We start from the raw sequence: 19498 nt of genomic DNA, 5'->3' as shown, positions 1-19498 counted from the left end.
GTGGTGTAAAGAGGCCTTTATCAGAGTTTTAAGATCATTTTTAGTCACCTCATTCTTATAGTTGTTTATTCTCATTTATAAACTGGAACCTGTTGAAAACAGAAACAGGAAGTCCTTTGAAAATTATCTTTATTCTTTGATGAATATGGCAAATAAATACATACGTACATGTATACACAAGCAAAACAGACAGTTTACAGATAGTTACTGAACAATATTACAAAAACAGTATATAGATCCAGCTCATAGAAATACAAAAAATATAACACTATTAGTCCAGCAGCATACATTTGACTTAACAAATGTCTTGACATGTTTTAGAATAATCTACTTTAAGTTCTCTTATACATCTTAGGTGGATTTTAAGAGTAATGTATACGATGATATACTGTATCCAGGTACTGTAGGTGGAGGTGGAAACAGATGGGGTAATTTTCACTGCCCTCCTTCTGTATCTTTGTGTAACTGAGTCAGGCCCCTGAGGTACTTCAGGGCCAAAGTAAGATTGTAATTGAGCCCATTATCTCTGTACTTTATTCCAAAGGAGCAGTTAACACACACATCATTGTAAGTACTACTGAAATGTAGTGGTACGATAAAAAAAATATATATATATATATTTCTATTGAAATATTTCTAAAATACATAAAGCAAGATGTAAAAGCTTGTCATGCATGGTGAAAATTACATTGGGTGAATCTTATATGAAATATCCAGGTCACACTGCAAAAAAAAAAAAAAAGCAAAAGGTCTTGTTTTTCAGTGCAAATATCTAAGCATTCTTAAATCAAGATACAGTTATAAATCTTGTTTTTTGAAAAGTGTCCCAAAATATGTTTAGTTTTTGCTTAAAACAAGAAAATAAAAAACATCTCTGCCAAATGGGCAAGAAAAAAAATCATTCAAAAGGAAACCAAAATAACTTTTCTGACACCACTGTCATTTTTTTCCCTTCATTGTTATTTTTTCTTGTTTTATGCAAAAACTCGCTCAATTATGGTATATTTGTTCAGAAAACATGACTTAGTATTATAAGTCATTTTGCGTCTCAAGTAAATGTATCGTAATTTAAGAACGTTAAGATGTTTGTCCTGGAAAACAAGACACAAATTATATTTTGCTATGCATATTTCAACCTAAAATTTAAGGGAAACAATCTATACTTTAGTCCTAAAAACAAACCAAACTAGGATTAATTCCTTATGCAAATATAATTTTATATTTTCCTTTTAATTTTAAAGTTAAAACACAACCTGGATATGTATCGCATTGAAGTCATATTTAAATACAGCTCACACAAATCTTAATAACAGTAAATAAAACAAGTATAAAATTATTTGGCCTACAAATGAACTAAATCTATAGCAACACAACTTCACCCTAAACATGTATTTTTAATACATTTTTACTGTACTTATTAGAATGTCAGCATGCTGAAAACAAGTGTTGACTGGGAAGACTTGAAATTGTTACTTTTTTTAGTTTCTTTTGTGCGCGTGTCAGTTTAAGACAACTTTAAGTCATTTTACGTTAGTTTAGTTATACGGACATTAACAAATAGCGAGGAAGGATGCATGCTGGTGCCGTCCTTAGACAGGAGATGAATGTGACGATATCCTACGAGGAAGAACAAAACGTGCGTAGTATTAACAGGAGGATAAATTTTTTATGCATTTGGTGGAACGGAGACGTACCTGGCTGAATACAGGTGAAAGGGAGAGTGAACTGTCCCACAAAGTCATTCTTTGATGTTTTATCATAGTCCTCGACGACAAACCGTACCAGCGCCAATTCAGGGACGTGAATTGTGAACTGAAGCGTATCGTACCATACTGGGTTAAAACCTGCAAAGACAAATGAGTAGCTGATATAAAATTTCAAGCTTTATCAGCGAATGAAAAAACTTTTTGAGGCAATTTTTCTAAATTATTGAATGAATATCTTTTACCACCTCATATTAGTAGTAAATAGTCCTGTGACTAATTCATTTTTAAAAAATACTTCATGTACTAAGTCAACTGCAAAAGTGATTAAAATCATGAAAAACTTACAGTAATATACAATATATAAATAATCTACATTCACTGTGAACCTTAGCGCATGTCCAAAACCATTTGTTCGAAAACAAGTTTTGTTTCAAGTTTGTTTCATCTTTCGAATGCAACTAGATCTCTGGTTTAACTGAGTCTAGGCTTTCGCAGTCTAGACACAACTCCGTCCTATACGTTTTAACTGACCGTTGTTGTCAATGTATCTGGTTTCCTGCTTGGTCTGGTCCAGTGGTACGCCGTGAATTTCCACCCGAACGAGGGGATCAATGATTGAGCCCTCCTTGATGTTTACCTTAGGAAGCTGTTGGCCGCTGATTACCTGAAAAAAATCACACCATATATGCAGGTTTAGCATATACGCGTAATAACGCCAGGACATACACAGAAATTCAGGTTTGTACCTGAATAGACAGGCTAAGCGGCTTGTAACAGTCATTTTGGGGGTTTTCTGGGTCAAACCTCTCGTCAATTTTGCGCATAAATGCTGGTTTCAGTATGTAGCCACAATGTCCGTTCTGACTGAATAAGCCATCGTTCAGATCCATCTCAACCCCTGCGGTCTGAAAGTTCAGAGCAACTGAGAAGAGAAGAGAAGAGAAGAGAAGAGAAGAGAAGAGAAGAGAAGAGAAGAGAAGAGAATTAGCAATGAAAAAAATATTTTCCACCATTTGTATTTAGTAGTAAGAGATCCTACCTAAAACATTTCCTATTTTCATGGATAAAGAATGGTAATTTAGGCTGTTACACTAGTGATATCTTGACTAGTTAACTAGCAATGCTCATCAATGAATAGTCTTCATTTGAATAGTCTTGGTTGGTTTAAAGGGGTCATGAACTAAGAAATCAAAATATGAGAGGTCATTGTACTATAAAAACACCCTCTAAGTTTCAGAACTCAAAACTTTATCGTTTGTCTAAAAACAGCTTATAATGAAGCCAGTCTGCCTAAACGACAGTTTGTGGAATGTGCCACTTTTTCTCATAATAGTGTTGCTAAACACCGCCTCCGCACCCCACACATCACTGCCTGTTTAGCCCCGCCCACCGATTTGCATGTTAAGTAAATAACAAGAGCGACAAACACAGGTCTACGCCAGTGTTGCCAAGTCCGTGGTTTTCCCGTGGAATTGGGCTACTTTAACACTGTTGCCATGGGTTGTTTTTATGTTAGCGGGTTGAAGCGACCCCAATAATGTGATATTTGGCCCCTGCAATGCAAATTTTACCAGGGGAACCTTGCCAAAAAACTTGTATTTTAAGCCCCAGAACGCGATTTATACCGTGGAACCCCCCTCAAAATGCTATTGGGCTAGTTTTGAGTGGCAATTGGGCAGGTTTTGTTGTGAAAACCTGGCAACCCTGGTCAATGCAGAAAACAGTAAAGATAGCTCTGAAGACAAGACACTGTGCAGTGTCAAGTTGTGGAAAAACAGTCTTTGCATTGCTTTCCTTCTGATCCTAACATTAGGAAAGAGTGGATGAACTTTATTTTTAATGAAGTTCCAGACTGCGTCAGTAAGAACTTGGTCCTTTGTTTACTTCATTTTACTGCAGATTTGTTTACAAACAAGGCACAATTCTATGCAGGATTTTTAGAAAGATTGAAAATAAAAAACGATGCTGTGCTAAATATATTGGATCCGACAGTAATGTCGCACCACACAAGTTTGAGAAACTGTTTTCTTTACGTGATCACTATTGCTTTGTCTGTTATTGCAGATCGTTAGATATGTACTGAGTATTTATGCATTTTTAACCTAAATCACTGCAGTGTCCATCTGTAAAGGATGTAGGTGTCAAACATATACAAGTGTTAGCCAATCACAGCAGGGGGGGATTTACTTCCTCGCCTATTCAAACAAAGTGTTCTGATGAGGGGGGCCAAAACAGGACAGAAAATAGCCTATTAGTTCTAAAGTATGATGTTTTTATGTAGAAATCTTGATAACATTATAAGTGGACCTCAGAGAACAGTACAAAATAATAAAAAAAGGTAGTTTATGACCCCTTTAAGATGGTTTAGCTGGTCTCCCAGCCTGGTCGGGTTGGTAGTGTTCAGCTGATTTAGCCAGTTAGCTGGTCTCCTAGTACAACCAGCTGATAAGTGCCTAAAATTTCTCTAAAACCAACAAACCAAATTAGCCTAACCAGCTTGATGGTTAACTAAAACAAGCACATCTCTTAAAGCTAGGCTGGTTAAAGACAGGCTAGTCAGACTTATTTCTAGTTGACTCAAGAACTAGCTATTAATCACATCTGTCTTAATCACAACATCTTACACATCTTATAGATAGTTATGTGACGTTCATCAACAGAATATTTTAAAATTCCATGAAAGCTTCATGAATCTTAGCTAAGCTAGCTAAAGCAGATTCTCATGAATTATGGAATATTCATATATCAACAATTTTTTTAAATCTGGTACGCTCACCAATTTGGCACCCTGCGTTCCACATGTCCTGTGGGTTGAAGTTAGATGAGTCAGTTCTCAAACCACTGGGGTAAACCCGGCTCAGTTGACGAGCGTTATGGAGAACAAACTCCACTCCTGTAGCACAGAGACAAACACAGTAAGACAATACAATTCTCTAAAAAAAATAATTTATGAGCAGTCAGACCCATGTTTCCTTTACCTGCCTCCCTTATGTGTTTCCGGGCCTTAGACTCCGTGAAGGAGGAGATCTCGTAAAACTTGGAGTGAATTCGTGAATGTTTAAAGCCGCTAAAGTGGACACTCTTGCAGTAAACCACACAGTCCGACAGCTCTTTAGAGAGACACTGCTTGGATTTCTAGACAGTACAAAAACAGTCTTTAAATACAATTTGACAGCCACCTCGTTTTCATTTTCACTTCCTTCCTAAGGTGGTTTTCTAGTTTTTACTAGCCAGGGTGCTCTGTTTTGATTATTTCAGAGGGGTTGTTGGCACTTGTCAAGCTGGTCAGGTCTTTGAGGCAAACTGGCCAACCAGCTAACCCAGCTAAACACCAGCTTAAGCCATCTAAGATCTGAGAACCACTTTTTTAGCCGAGTTGTTAAGGAGCAAGGACTGATTTTACCAGGAGCATCGGAAATTTAAGGAAATGGCTGTGACATTTGAGAAGGTTTCCAGCTAGATTGTATATGTGGTTTTACTGCAAGCATTCAGTTATGCTACCTAAACCATTGAACCCAGGACTACTTAAACAATGCCATGACAGACGACCATTTGGATAATGAGGCCAGGTATCCACCTGGCTTCATCTTACCTACCATCTGTTGGGTTCATTCTTGCCAACCCACTGTGCCAACTTAACATGATATTCAGCTTGCGTAGATTGGTGTAGCCTAGATCTGGGCTGGTAACCAAAGGCAGCAAGGGTTAATCCTTCAACGTTGTACCAATTAGCAAGAGGGACTATCCCTGTAGTAATGGTACTGTATGTCACTTAGGATAAATTTGTTAACTAAATGACTATTTAGCCTAGTAATTGGCCTAAACCAGTTATCCAGCAAGAGAGCAATGCTTGTGTGCAAAATATAAGCTACAAATTTCATGCTAACGTTTTTCCAGTTGATGAGTTCAGAGAATCAAGTGTCACATGGTAACAGCAAATGCACATGGTCACCTATCAGATAGCAGAAGACCACAGAAGATATGCAGTTTCTGTCTTATCTATCGCTGACTTTCTCTCTTGCTTTTTCTTGTTTTCTTCCCAAGATTGCTCCAGTGTCTCCCCATCCAACTTGCATTACTGCTTTATGCAGTCTACCCGCTTTCAGGGCCACTGAGCATCTCTTGTCTCTCAGAATATTTTGCTACCTTCAACATGAGACAAGCTGGTCTACATTAGTTAAACTGCTTATGGTCCAGATTTTTTTCACTTGAAGTTGGCACAAAGTAACCCTCCTGATCAGAAGTGGAAGTTTCCAGGGATGATCAAACCAAAGTGTTCAATATGTTACGTAATTAGATTTGAATCTTGCGGTTAAAGTCGTGGCAGACTGTAAATCTTACTTGAGGACGCAGCACCGCAGAGCTCTGATAAAGACCTGATAAGACTCCCAGTGAGACAAGACTGCCATTTAGTATTTTACAATATATTGGCTGATGAAGTAGCCAAAGAAATTGTATCCTAGATATGCCCCATTATCTTTAACATAATTTCGTTTTTAACAACTAATTAGTCATTTAGCTGCCATTTTGACCAAGAGTGATTTAGAGAGTAGTAGTTACAGCAGCGGTTCTCAATTCCAGTCCTCACGTCCCCCCACTCTGCACATTTTGTATGTTTCTCTTATCGCTTCAGATGTTTGTTCTATTCGAACATAAGTGCCCTGCGAAGTGGACATCGCAGAATATTCCGCCATGATTCCAGTTCGAAGCGAACGTATATGTTCCATTCAAAGTGCATTGAAGTGTATGTGACGTGAATTTAAATTGTATATATTATTTATAGAGGTATATTATATAAGATGTTGCGCAGCGCAAAACCATGAATGAATGTTCTGAAGTGAAGTAAACTTCAACAGATTTCCCCTGCTTAGGGAGTAGGGAGTAATGAACACTGTGTAGGGACCATGTCAATCAGAACACAGTTCATGCACAGAGCTCACTTCTAATGAGCAGATTATCTGAATCAGGTGTGTTAACAAGGAGAGACATGCAAAATATGCAGAGCGGAGTGGGGGGGGGGGGGGGGGTGCGAGGACTGGAATCGTGAACAGCTGAGTTACAGGAACAGTCCCCCTCAAATAACCTCTGGGTATCGGTCTTGTTGAAGGGTACAACAGTTGTAGTTTGTAAATCTACCTTTGTTGGGGTTCAGACACTTTTCTGACTTGGCTACACCACTGCATGGTTTAAGTGCAAGGTTGTGGAATTAATCTTATCATTTGATAAATTACTCCTGCCTTGATTAGAAAATCTACACAAACATCTCTCCTGAAATGTATCACTGTACCTTGGCTCTATGCCGTATGCTGTCATTGCGATGATGGTCATCATCAATTTCAGCAGTCTCCTCTTCGTCGCTCACTTCTCCCATCAAAGGGTCATCCTCCACCCCATTCATGCTATCCTCTAATCCACCTATCTTCTTTCCTTTCAACAGAATCTTCCCTTTCAGATCCTACACACACACACAAATATGGAGAAGATACACTTTCATCAGCAAGCATCTAGTGTTGTCAAATGTACTGACCACAATACCATTTGGTACTAAAATTTTAAAAACATCCATTTCCCACTGACATCTGAGCACTGTTGAGCAGAATCTTATGACTGTGATAGGCTACAATGATCATCGCTTCACACTCTTCAACGAGCGCTCACACAGAAGCACACAGGAGTGTTTGAAAGCCGCATCTATCAGCGGATCCGTCACTGTCAACGGATTCCTAATATATCTGCACATAAACGGATCCGCTGATAGATGCGGCTTTCAAACACTCTTGTGTGTTTCTGTGTGAGTGCTCGGTGAAGAGTGTGAAGCAATGATCATTTTAGCCAATCACAGTCATATTTGTTGAGCGCGTGAACACATTTACCAATCAGCGTTGTTTAAGAATCTGCTCAACAGCGCTCAAATGTTAACGGGAAATGGAAATGTTTTTCAAATTTCACTACCGAATGGTATTGCAGCTGGTACTTTTGACAACACTAGCATCAGAAATCTCATACTTTAACAGTAGACACATGGACACACTAATTAGGTGTGCCTTTAATAGTGGTTGGTCAAATAGGAATGCAATAAATTTGCACCTAAACCAGCAAGATTTCCTTAGTCAATTTGCTTCACTATGAAGACTATGGTGTTCAGTTAAGTTTTGCTAGTGGATAACAGCTATGATGGTCTTGTCAGTAATATAGCACTTCTGCTTAGACCCTGCTGAAATGATGATGGTGGAGTGCAGGCTTCTAGCAAGAATTCACCGCTTAGCAAGTTTTACCAGAAACACCTAGCCTAAGCTAGCCTTGACAAGCAAGCTAATGCATGCTAGTCTAAGCTGGTCTTTCTTAGCAGGGTCGTTTGCTTTAATAATTCAGAGTGGTTATGTCGCATGGACATAGATCATATGGCTGCCACCCCAGGTGAACAGCCGGAGAAAGTGAATGTATCCTGGAGAGGTCACTACACTCTGAACTCTGATACAAACGTCTGCTCGTGGGGTGGAAACTTCGAGATCTTTAGAAGAGACTCTTCTAGATGAATGACCAGTGCTAGACATTTACTGCTCATTAATCAGCAATTAAGTGGACTTGTTAAGTGGAAGTACTTGTTTAAGTGACTGCATGCATCCGTGCTCTCCAGCTCACCTCAGGAGATGGGAGGCCAATGGGAATCTTTCCATCTAAAGGGCTTTTCAACAGCTTGTCTCCCAGGATCTGGGTGAGGTGTTGGGCCATGACTTTCTGCTGCTCTACAGTGCAGTGGTTCTCAATGGACAGGATGACAGGGTACTGCGATGCCTGTGGGGGGAGAGTGTGTGTGTGCGTGCGTGTGTGTGTGTGTGTGTGTGTGTGTGAATAAGTGATGGAGTGAAATGGAACACTCAACACAGAACTGCGGCTAACACACCCTAGATAACTGCCCTAGATAACATTACACAGAAACAGAAGGGCATGATGCCCTGGCTCAGTGAGAACCTGGCCCCAGTCTGTCACACACATAAAAATGCAAGCTAGTACAGTACTCTAAACCAGTTTAGAAGACTCAAAGATGAAGAAAGAAACCAAGAGGATTATCTAAAGTATTAAAGGGTTACTCCACCCTAAAAGTGCTGTTCGTCTTCGAAACACAATTCAATATATTTTGGATATTTTGTTTTTGGCATACAAAAAGTATTCTCGTAGCTTAATAACGTTACGGTTGAACCACTGATGGCAGATGGACTATTCTGACGATGTTTTTTATACTTTTCTGGGCCTTGACAGTGTTAATTGTTGGCAGTCAATGGGACAGGCACAAGCCTACTCCGGTTTTCATCCAAAATTTCTTAAATTGTGTTCCAAAGACAAACAAAGCTTTTACGGGTTTGGAACGACATGGGGGTAAGTGATTAACGACAAAATTTTCATTTTGGGGTGGAGTAACCCTTTAAGAATTATGGACATGTATGGGTATATGGTATTTCTATCAGATATCACCCCCATACAAAAAAGTACTGTTGCACCTAGGGATGTCAATTTTCGATCATTTCCACAATCGATCGTCGTTTAAATTAACGATCAATTAATCGTTAACTTTAATACTGCAAAATGCGTCTATTGCAGGAGCATATATTGACCAGCATGACAGCATGTGCAAATGCCACTCAAAACGCCAGCTTCCTCACCCGAATGAAAGGGGTTTTTAGTCTAAATAAAAGGCTAGTAGCAGGATCGTTAAATGAATGGATGTGATTATGATCATTTGATAAAATGAAGAGAGCGCGCCGTAGTTGCGTACGGGATCATTATACTTTGTGGGCTGTTTCATATTCTGTCACAGAGACCGCTGAATGCGCCTTTTTAAATGGTTTCATGGTGCTCGTTGTTTTATTTTAAAACATCGTCACAATGTTGCCAATTGACATCGCTTATCGACAATTAATCGATTGTCGATTAATCAGTGACATCCCTAGTTGCACCATTGTATAGCACTAGAATCAGATGACAATACATTGTTTTGTTTTTTAAATATACCATGCATGTACCATGGCATTTACATGATGCTTTCAAAAATATCATAATAAAAGTCCAAAAAACTATGGTAATTTTCATTAAGTATCATTGTTTTTTTTACATTTACCAAGGTAATACTATGATTTTTTTGTTTGCCATATTAATACCTTGCTATTTTTTGACGTACCTGTGGTATTGTCATCTATTGCCATCAACATATTGTGGTACAGTATTGTTAAAAAAAAGTTATTATGGTAATAACATGTTTCAAAATGGTACCATGCTAATACATTATGTTGAACACTATCATAATGCTAATACCATGGTATTCCTTGACTTACCATAGTGTTTGAATATGGTAATCAATTACCATCTGATACTATGCCATGGCACAACCACAGAACATTTTTGTTATGAATGTGCAGTTGTAAATGAGTGAATGAAAACAAAGCCATAGTTTGTGACATACTTTAAATGCATAGTTGCCAAGCACAGTGACAACATCCTTGAAGAAGATCTTGGAGGTGAACGTGTGTCCATGGTAGACAATTGGTTCTCCATTTGGTCCATCCCAGCAGTCCACTTCTACACATCGACAGCCACGTTTCAGTGCTCTAAAACACACACATACAAGTACATGTTTATGAATATAAAGAAGAATTGAAGGCAATGCCTACTTAAAATACTTTTTTGAAAACGTGTACCGTATGTAGCCTTCCACACTGCTGTGTCCTCTGATTTGGTCCTCCAAAAGGTATGTGTTATGAGAAGATGAAATGAAGTAATGACAAAGAGGCTGAGTCATGTCCTGGTAGAGTTCCACCTTAGTAGGGTTGAAGATGGAGCCCTCTGGTGAGCTCAGGTACATCAGAAAACCATCAAACGTCATCGCTTGTAGCATTCTTGCTATAGGAACATAGGGTAAACCAATTAATGCATTTAAAGGTGAGCCAAGATGTCAAGAACACAAAATGCAGCATTAGGATACCTGGAACTAGAAGTTACTGAGTTTGAAAGTTAAAAATTTGTTTGGGACAAGAACCCAATCTAAACAGATCAATGGTAAGTGTAAAGTAAAATACAAATGAGCTTTGAAGAAACTTGAGTAAGAAAAGTACAACCCTGTTATTTACCTGTATCTGAAGGTTCATAGCGTTCAATGAGTTTTAGTGCATACTGCTGAACTCCGTCCTCGTGTAGCTGGTCCTCCTGTAGGAAATCTTTCAGATCTTGGAGTGTTAACTTCTGCCCATCACCCGAATATTCCTGAAACACTCGCAGGACGTCCTCACGCTGAGTCAACATCTTATAGAACAGCACAAACTCATCATCTTCAAGAGTTCCTGATTGAGACTTGTCTGCCATCTGCAGAACAATAGAAGTCCCAAAATTTAAAAATACTAGTGCGGTCAAACGATTAATCGCATCCAAAATAAAAGTTTTTGTTTACATGATATATGTGTGTGTACTATGTCTATTTATTAAGTATGTATAAATACACATGCATGTATATATGTAAGAAAAATTTTATGTTTATTTATTAAATATATTTCTAATATAATAGAAAGTATATGAAAATAAATATGTACATGTAAATACATGTACATATTTTCAAAATATATGCTATATGTGTGTGTATTTATGTTTACATAATACACAGTACACACACATATATCATGTAAACAAAAACTTTTATTTTGGATGTGATTAATCATGATTAATCGTTTGATAGCACTAAAAAAATACAAACAACTACCTGGAAATGGATCACCAAATAATGACCTAAGTGTCTAGTGTAAAAACTGTCATTGAACTAAAGCTACATCAAGTGGTACAGCAATAGACAAACCATACATCATCCATAAATGTGCAGTTACCGTAAAGAGACGAAGAGCATGATGCTCGTTCATGTCCACATTCATCATCTTCAACAGATCTTGGACTTCCTTAAAGTTCATCTGTCCATCTCTGTTTTTGTCTGCCTTTTTAAACCAATCACAGATCCATCTGGAAACAGCATTTAAGGGAAAACCAAAGTTCTTGGTATGATTTACCAAAGTAGAGTTCCTGTCAACTGATTTTAGGGTTATGTTTAAGGGCTCAAACTAGGGGCTTGGACTTCAATCCAAGCAGAGTGATAGGGTTAAAATTTTGAGAAACAGGAATGTTGTCCCAGGAACATGTCCACCTTGCATAAATTATGTTGCACAACATTGAGTGAAAGCAGGTAACTGGATCAGATGTGCTGAAGTCCCAGTGTATTTAAATGTCCTTTAATGCCTTTTAGCCTGCCTGAAACCTTGTGTGTGTAAGATGGACAGAGAGTGGAATGATAGACAGGCAGATAAAGAGTGACAGTAAAGGATACTGGTCTAGTTTCTCTCTTTGCCCCATGTTCTCCAGGTTATCAATGAGTTTGCGTATCCCTTTAATCCATGATTGTGCTTCCCCTGCAGATTCAGCCACTAGGTCCAAGTTGCCTCGTCGACCACGGAACACAAGGGTGAAGCAGCGGTCAGGCGGGAACTCATCAGCAATGCTGAGCAGAACCTCAGATTGGTGCCCTTCCCGCACAGCTTCCACATCACCCACAGAAACTATAGACACACATAGCCAAACATTTACCTAACCATCCCCTGAACCCCAAAACAGGGGTTCTGAACTCTAGCTCTCGAGGTCCATGTTCTTGCAGAGTTTGGCTCCAACCTTGATAAAACTCACCAGCCTATAACTTTCTAGTGATCCTGAAGACCTTGATTAGCGTGTTCAGGAGGGTTTGATTAGGGTTTGAGCAAAACTCTGCAGGAAAGGAAACCTCGAGGGCAATAGTTGAGAACCCCTGCCCTAAGAGTTGGAGACCAGACCAATATTTAGCCTATCAAGACCCAGGCCCATACAATTGGAACATTTATGTAGTCTCGAGAGATCTCAACACCAAAATAAAACAAGATAACAAATCAAACTTTGACCCCCATCCAAACTCTACATCCAGTCTAGAGCAGGGGCGTCCAATCCTGCTTCTGGTGGGCCAATGTTCTGCATTGTCCAACCATAATTAAACACACCTAAAATAGCTAATCAAGGTCTTTTCCATTACTCCAAACTTCCATGCAGGTGTGCTGGAGCAAATTAGAGCTAAACTCTGGATGATGTTGGCCCCATAGGAACAGAGCCTGATCTAGAGCAGGGTTGGGCATCTTTATTCCTGGAGGGCCACTGTCCTGCAGAGTTTAACTCCAAATCTGAACAAGCAAATCAATGTTTTCAAGATTACTAGAAAACTACAGGCAGGAGTGTTTGATAAGGGCTGGAGCTAAACTCTGCAGGACACCGGCCCTCCAAGACAGAAGTTGTCCAGCCCTGATCTAGAGGTTCTGAAAATACTTTATATGAAGATGACTGCTATATTTATGCCTAGGGTTAGGGCAGTGCAAATAATCGAATGCGATGATCGTGCACAGGGCTCGCAAAATCACTAGCTCGACGTCCTGGGGCTATTGTGTTTTCCAGTCGGGCTACCAAAATGTATCACCGCCCTGCCCGACGGGCTACCTTAAAATACAGGGCAGGGAGTTTAAGGCCTTAAATACGTTAAATGGTATAAGAAAATGGTTCGATATGGCTGGAAACTTCAAAAAGCAATTATGTCATTGAATAAATATGAGCGCTGCACGTTTTAAAGTCAAAACAAGGCACGGATGTCTTTATGTGAATATATCTCTGAAGGGAACCGACTGTCCTCAGAAATGTATCGTTGACATTTTCATTTAATCTTGCCTATATAAAATGCCTGATGAAGCAGCGTTTATGAGCGCGGTGCTGGTTGTTTACAGCCGTCACCAGGAGAACGGACCGCTTTATTTCAGCGGCCGCTCTTAAAGAGCCACCTCATGGCAGAGAATGAATTTGCATTTCCAAAAAGCCTATCTTATGTTTAGATCGACCCATGTTTTTACGCAGCAAACACATAGAGTTGTAAATGTGAAAGAAGTTAATGTCCCACATGACAAAATACTATAGTAATTTATAGTAAATAAATACTATAGTGTTTTTGAACCATACTATAGTAAAGTACTTGAATTAATTTGTTGTGGTAATTCTATAGATGCTGTGGTAATAACAACTATAGTAATATAAACAAATTACCCAATACTGTACTAAGTTTTCTACAACTATAGGGTATACTACAATACACTACAGTTTACTGTAGTAAAAACTAAAGAATACAACAGTATACAGTTTATATGTTCACTATAGTTAATACTACAGTATGCTGTAGCATTCATTAAAGTGTTGTAAATACTATAATATATACAGTATAATACACTTTACTATAGCATGGTTCAAAAACACTATAGTATTTACTATAAATTACTATAGTATTTTTTCATGTGGGGTGCCTTCTAAGAATCTAAACAATTTAGACAGTAATATTTATGTTTTAAATTAATATAATAATTCATATGTTTGACTTATCCCTTTTCATAAAAATTATTTAAAGGCTGAAATACCTTTTCATAAGATTTTTGTTTTTCTGAAAACCTGTATCTGAATTGTAAATCATGTCATTTTATGGCTTAATATGTTACCACAGATATTGTCCAACCCCACTCATACGGTGTTCATTTTACTTGTGCAGCTCAGTCATAAATTGCCTTAAATGTTTTTTTTTTTAAATCTACAGATACCCTGTAAATAGTAAAATAAAACCCTTTCCTTGATATTTGTTGATATTTGTGTATTGAAAATGTTTTTGATTGACATTTATGGTCTTTTTTTTATTTGGGCTAGTTAAATTTTCGGGCTACCAAATTCTGAGGAGTACCTGCCCAAAGGGCTACCAGGGATTTAGAAATTTTGCGAGCCCTGATGCACATCTAGTCAGTAAAGCCGGTTCTGTGATTAGTAGTTAATCTCAGATGAATCGCATTCGATTTTGAACGCGATATTGTGTAGCTTGTCAGCGAACTACGGCTCTGTGTATTAAATGCCGCTCTATCTGAAAGCATGTGAAGGAGATTAACTACTAATCACAGAACCGGCTTTACTGACTAGATGCGCGTGATCATCGCATTCGATTATTTGCACAGCCCTACCTAGGGTAATGGTGCAGTTGTTCTAGGCTGGTTATAGGTTCAATCACAGGAAAAGTTGATCCATGGACTATCACTATTGTGACCTTGAGTAAGATACTTAAACTCAGGTTTCTCTTATAACAGCGAAGTCTAATCCTGCTCCTGGAGGGCCATGTTCCAGCAGAGTTTTGCTCCAGCACCAATTAAACACACTTGAACCAGCTAACGAAGGTCTTCAGGATCACTACAAACTTTAGAAGGGTGTGTTGAAATTCTCCTCTCCAAGCCCTCCAGGAGAAGGACTGGACACCCCTGGCATATGGGATTGTTCTTGTAAAACAGCATGTTGCTTTGGATAAATGACTAATAATTACAGATTGTGGATCTTGTCAGCTCTACTTACAGGTGGAGTGTGTATTTCCTGCTTTCTTGCTCTTGTACCAGATAGTCATGCAGTCTTCTTGTAGCCGGAAGTAACGCTGCTTTTTCCATGTGCGAGACTTGATTTTTCTCATCACTGTGCCAACAAACATAGACTTCAGGTCATCATCAGCCTGGATACCTGAGGAGCAAGACCGCACAGGAGACGAAGAGGGCGAGGAGGGGTCAGACAACAGGTAATGCACCTGACCCAGATTCCTAGCACATCATTGTAAACGCAACACGCTAGAAACACCCCCTGCCTCTCATGATCAGATAATGAATGCTCCTTTTGTATAGATATGAGGTTTTGGCATGCATTTTATGAATCCTTATAAGCTTGTGTTGCTAGGGCTCTAACGCTACCAGATGAGGTAATGGAATTATTATTTAGATATGATTTAATATTTAGCATTTTAAATCCAAAATTAGATATAATTTAGCCCTTTTATCAAGCTTTCCCAGTAAGAACCGTTTCCCAGTACAACAGTTTTAACAATGAATGGTTTTACAATGTTTGTGGAGATATTTAAAGGCAAAATTTACTAGAACTAATGGAATAACCTTCATATCACCTTAAAAGTGTTTATATCGACAGTCTACAATGGTCTATATAAGCCACCTGCTTACTTACAGTGTTGCTACATGAACAACACTGAGTCAGTTACAGCGGAACAAATAAATACACTGAAAACAGTCAGGGATTTTTTCCCCATAGTGTAAATGTAAACTTACGAAGGCTCCTTTCAGTAGAAGCCATTTGTCGTTCTGTCAGTTTTTAGGTGTCTCCTGTTTTAGAAAAAAGAGAGAGAAGAAATGAATGTGTCACAGTGACTGAAGTGAAGAATAAATGTTAATGTTAACGCCTGTAAATGTTAAAAATATGCATTAAAAAGGTATATTTGGGCCACCCCTTAAAATAAAAAGCTAGATTTTATGGCATAATTTTTTTTTATAGCATAATTTTCATTAATAAAAGTAAAATGCCATCAGCCTCAGACTCTCTAATGATTGTACGGATCTGTTCAGTGTGAAAGCATCTCACACGTGCCCTCAAATACTGCACAGCCATGCAAAATCAGACAAAAATTCACACATTCATTTATGAACTGAATTTCTAGGAGTATACTAATATAAAACTAGGAAAACTCATCTAAAAACAAAACAAAATGACCACAAGCTAGCCATGTGAGTAGAAATGTTTTGTAATACCCAGCCAAAGTTGCCATGAAGATTCAGGTTTCACATAGGCTAGTCGCCTTAAACATGGCGGACAAAATGTCCAACATTGCTAACGAGTTATTAACAAAAACATGCTGAACTCAAGCATATGTCCCAAATTCTTTCAATTCATTCTGTTACAACTAATGACTAAAATTCTTGTAAAACTGATATAGCATATGAATGAGCTACATCAAGCTACAAATGACAACAACAACAGTGTCAACGTATGTTCACTTTATTATATTATAAAAAAAATTAAAGGATTAGAACTGCAAAATAATTTGTTACTTTTAAATCTAATTTATGTTAAAGATTTTTTTCATAACAAAATACAAATAATAAATAATATAAATAACTACTCCATAAAAGTTACATAAATATGTATAAGTATTAAAAATAACAGTTTAACTATAAGCAGAAAGACAAAACCAGCAACAGTTACGAACAGGTGTCCTGTATCTGTAGATAAACTTTCACAGTCAGGTACTTAAGTACAGTAATATTCACTATCTCATGGTTGAAGTAGCACTTACCCTCTGTGGGCTCATAGTTGGATCTGTATTTGAGCTTTGAAGAGGAGCATAACTCAGGAGAAGCCGGTGTAATGTGGCCCCCGCTGCAACAGAGCTGGACTGACTGTCCACATCTCGCCACAACTGATCGTACCACAACACACCTCCCTCTGACGCACAACCGCTCCCACAGATCCACAGCAAAATACACGACTCAATGCCCACAAAGGGCCCCTTGTTCTCAAAATACACTTTTTGTCTCCCCTCTGCCTGTGGGAGTAAAAACCTTCCCTCAGGCTGCTTTGTCTTGCGTCTCTCTGTCCACTGTAAACATAAAACGAGGGTATGTCAGTTTTGAAGTGGAAACACAATCCGGCGCATTGCGTAATTGGAGTGTTGCATTCCTGCGGTGTGACATCTAAAGCTTTAATTGTGACCAAATAAACGTGCAAATGTGAAATGTAACACTTTTCTAAATAATCCAGAGTGAATTCACAGAAATACCGTTCCTATTTACTGATTGGCTGCAATTATCGAAGCTATTTGCATATTACGTTATGCGTTATCTTTTACAAATCTGCAAGACGTACCCAGATAACACAAGTACGTCTGCAAGATGTCTTAAAGATCGCTTCATCTGGGGAGCATCTGCTGTGTACAAACAGCTGATGGACGTCTTTACGATGTCAGTTTTACATACATTCTAAATCTTAAACATCTTAAAGACATCTTTTAAATGTCTATTTGGCATCTGATAGGAAATGTTCTATAACGTTAGATGTATTGCAGTGTGAATACTTACCTGCTCAAGTTAAAAGTAAATACTTCTAACTATGAGGTGTTCTGGATGGATATGGACCCGAATCAAAATAGTGAGAATGCTAGGCTCTTGCTATATGGCTAATGAGGCATTATAGCATGTTGCTAAGTGGTCCTGGTTGGATGCTAGTATGTTGCTTACTGGCCCAAGTGCTGCAAGGTGAGTCCTTGCCTCCTCAAGATAAGAGTACAAATCCCTAAGTATGAGCAACAGAAATAGTGTGCTAGCATTAACTAACACCACAAAAAATTCATTCAAACGAATATTTGGCCATGTGAATTTTGACGAGTACGAAAAACGCATATGAAAATGTTGGACTCTTGTGCTACACTTCACTACATACATATGATCAAAGCGACTGAATGTTCATAAAATATTAAAACGGCTTCATGGCATGTTGACAGCCATATATCGGACTCTGCCACCCGCTTCCAGTCTGCCTCTGAAACACGCATCAGGGAGTTTAATGCATATTTGTGGAGCACAACTCAAGAGTCTATTGCTAATGCTTGGGCCCTTTAGTGGAGACCCCAGATGATCGGATCAGGTTACTTAAGCAAGCATTCAACATTTAGCAACCCTGTTAAATTGTGCTCGGGCGGAAACAGCGAATATGAGCATGTAAATCTTTTTAGGTGAATACTGAACATCTTGTATTTGAAAAATCAACCCATCTGAAGCACATTTGCATCTATCCAGAGGTCTTGTCGGTCAATTTCGATTGTACCTGGCTTCATCAATTCTTCTCTGTCCCTTCCTCGTGTTTCTGTTCATGAATAAAACACAGCAGAGCTCGATGTCTGAGCTCAGTTTACACACATAGCACTGGCGTCTTTAAAAGGGGGTCCCTGTCGAGCCAGCGCCTGGAGTGCTTTCAGACTCCTATACGCACACATGCGGATGAACACTTTCCATTGCTGACATCGCCTCAATGAAACTCTCACCTTGTGTTTAACGACGTATCAGATCGTTCATTACACAATAGTGATTACTTAGCAACTAAACTCAACTGACCATTCGGTTGATATGATGCTTGTAATTATGACTAGAACAACTATACTGGATCTCAGACTAGATTTCACCATTTAAGACTGGTTTTGTGCTCCAGAGTCACACACATATATATATATATATATATATATATATATATATATATATATATAGTGTAAAACAATGTAATTATATAAAAAATAATATATTAATATAAAATTATACATAATTTAGCACTTTTTTTATTTTAAATATTATATAGTGTTATTATTATACAATATAATAATTTAATAAAATTGCATACTTTTTACACTAAATGTTAAGGCCCGTTCATACAAAGCACAATAGCTATAAAGATAATGATAAAGATATAGTTGTAAAAATCGTTCTCAGTATTAAAGAATAGCAGAGTCCACACAGCTATAACGATAAAGGCACAGAGAAACGATATCGTTGGTCTCACTTTCAGAACGATTTTTTTCAGCTGATGAACGATAAAAACATTGACAGCCAATCAGAATCTATCCTGCTATAATGAGCTGGAGAATTTAAAGCAGCAGATGAGCATGCGCTTACAGACGATATCGCTCTAGGTGTGAACAGGGCTTAATTGTGTGTGTGTGTGTACACTTTTTACACCAAATGTAAGTGTGCGTGTATATAACCATTATTATATTGCTATTAATATATTGAACAAACCATATCTCTATCTTCTCACACCTTCAGTTTCATTCACATCAATTCATAAAGTCTAATCGGACT

General features: G+C 38.2%; 1 protein-coding gene across 1 annotated transcript; it reads right to left on the bottom strand.

The window, feature by feature from the left end:
* Positions 1–113: 113 nt before the first annotated feature.
* On the bottom strand, positions 114–18642 carry LOC306875263 (1-phosphatidylinositol 4,5-bisphosphate phosphodiesterase delta-4-like; the record flags this gene model as incomplete). Its single annotated transcript, XM_079425740.1, has 16 exons — positions 114–1617; positions 1695–1844; positions 2238–2370; positions 2453–2628; positions 4483–4599; positions 4685–4841; positions 6994–7161; positions 8349–8501; positions 10165–10309; positions 10400–10601; positions 10829–11060; positions 11573–11702; positions 12064–12292; positions 15174–15396; positions 16948–17250; positions 18562–18642. 16 exons carry the CDS (start codon positions 18640–18642, stop codon positions 1526–1528), a joined length of 2691 nt encoding a protein of 896 aa, XP_079281866.1. The 3' UTR covers positions 114–1525.
* Positions 18643–19498: the final 856 nt, after the last annotated feature.

Source organism: Barbus barbus (genome assembly GCF_936440315.1).
Source record: "Barbus barbus genome assembly, chromosome: 9".
NCBI lineage: Eukaryota > Metazoa > Chordata > Actinopteri > Cypriniformes > Cyprinidae > Barbus > Barbus barbus.
Note: the sequence above shows the minus strand (reverse complement) of the source record. Positions and strands in the feature narration are given on the sequence as shown.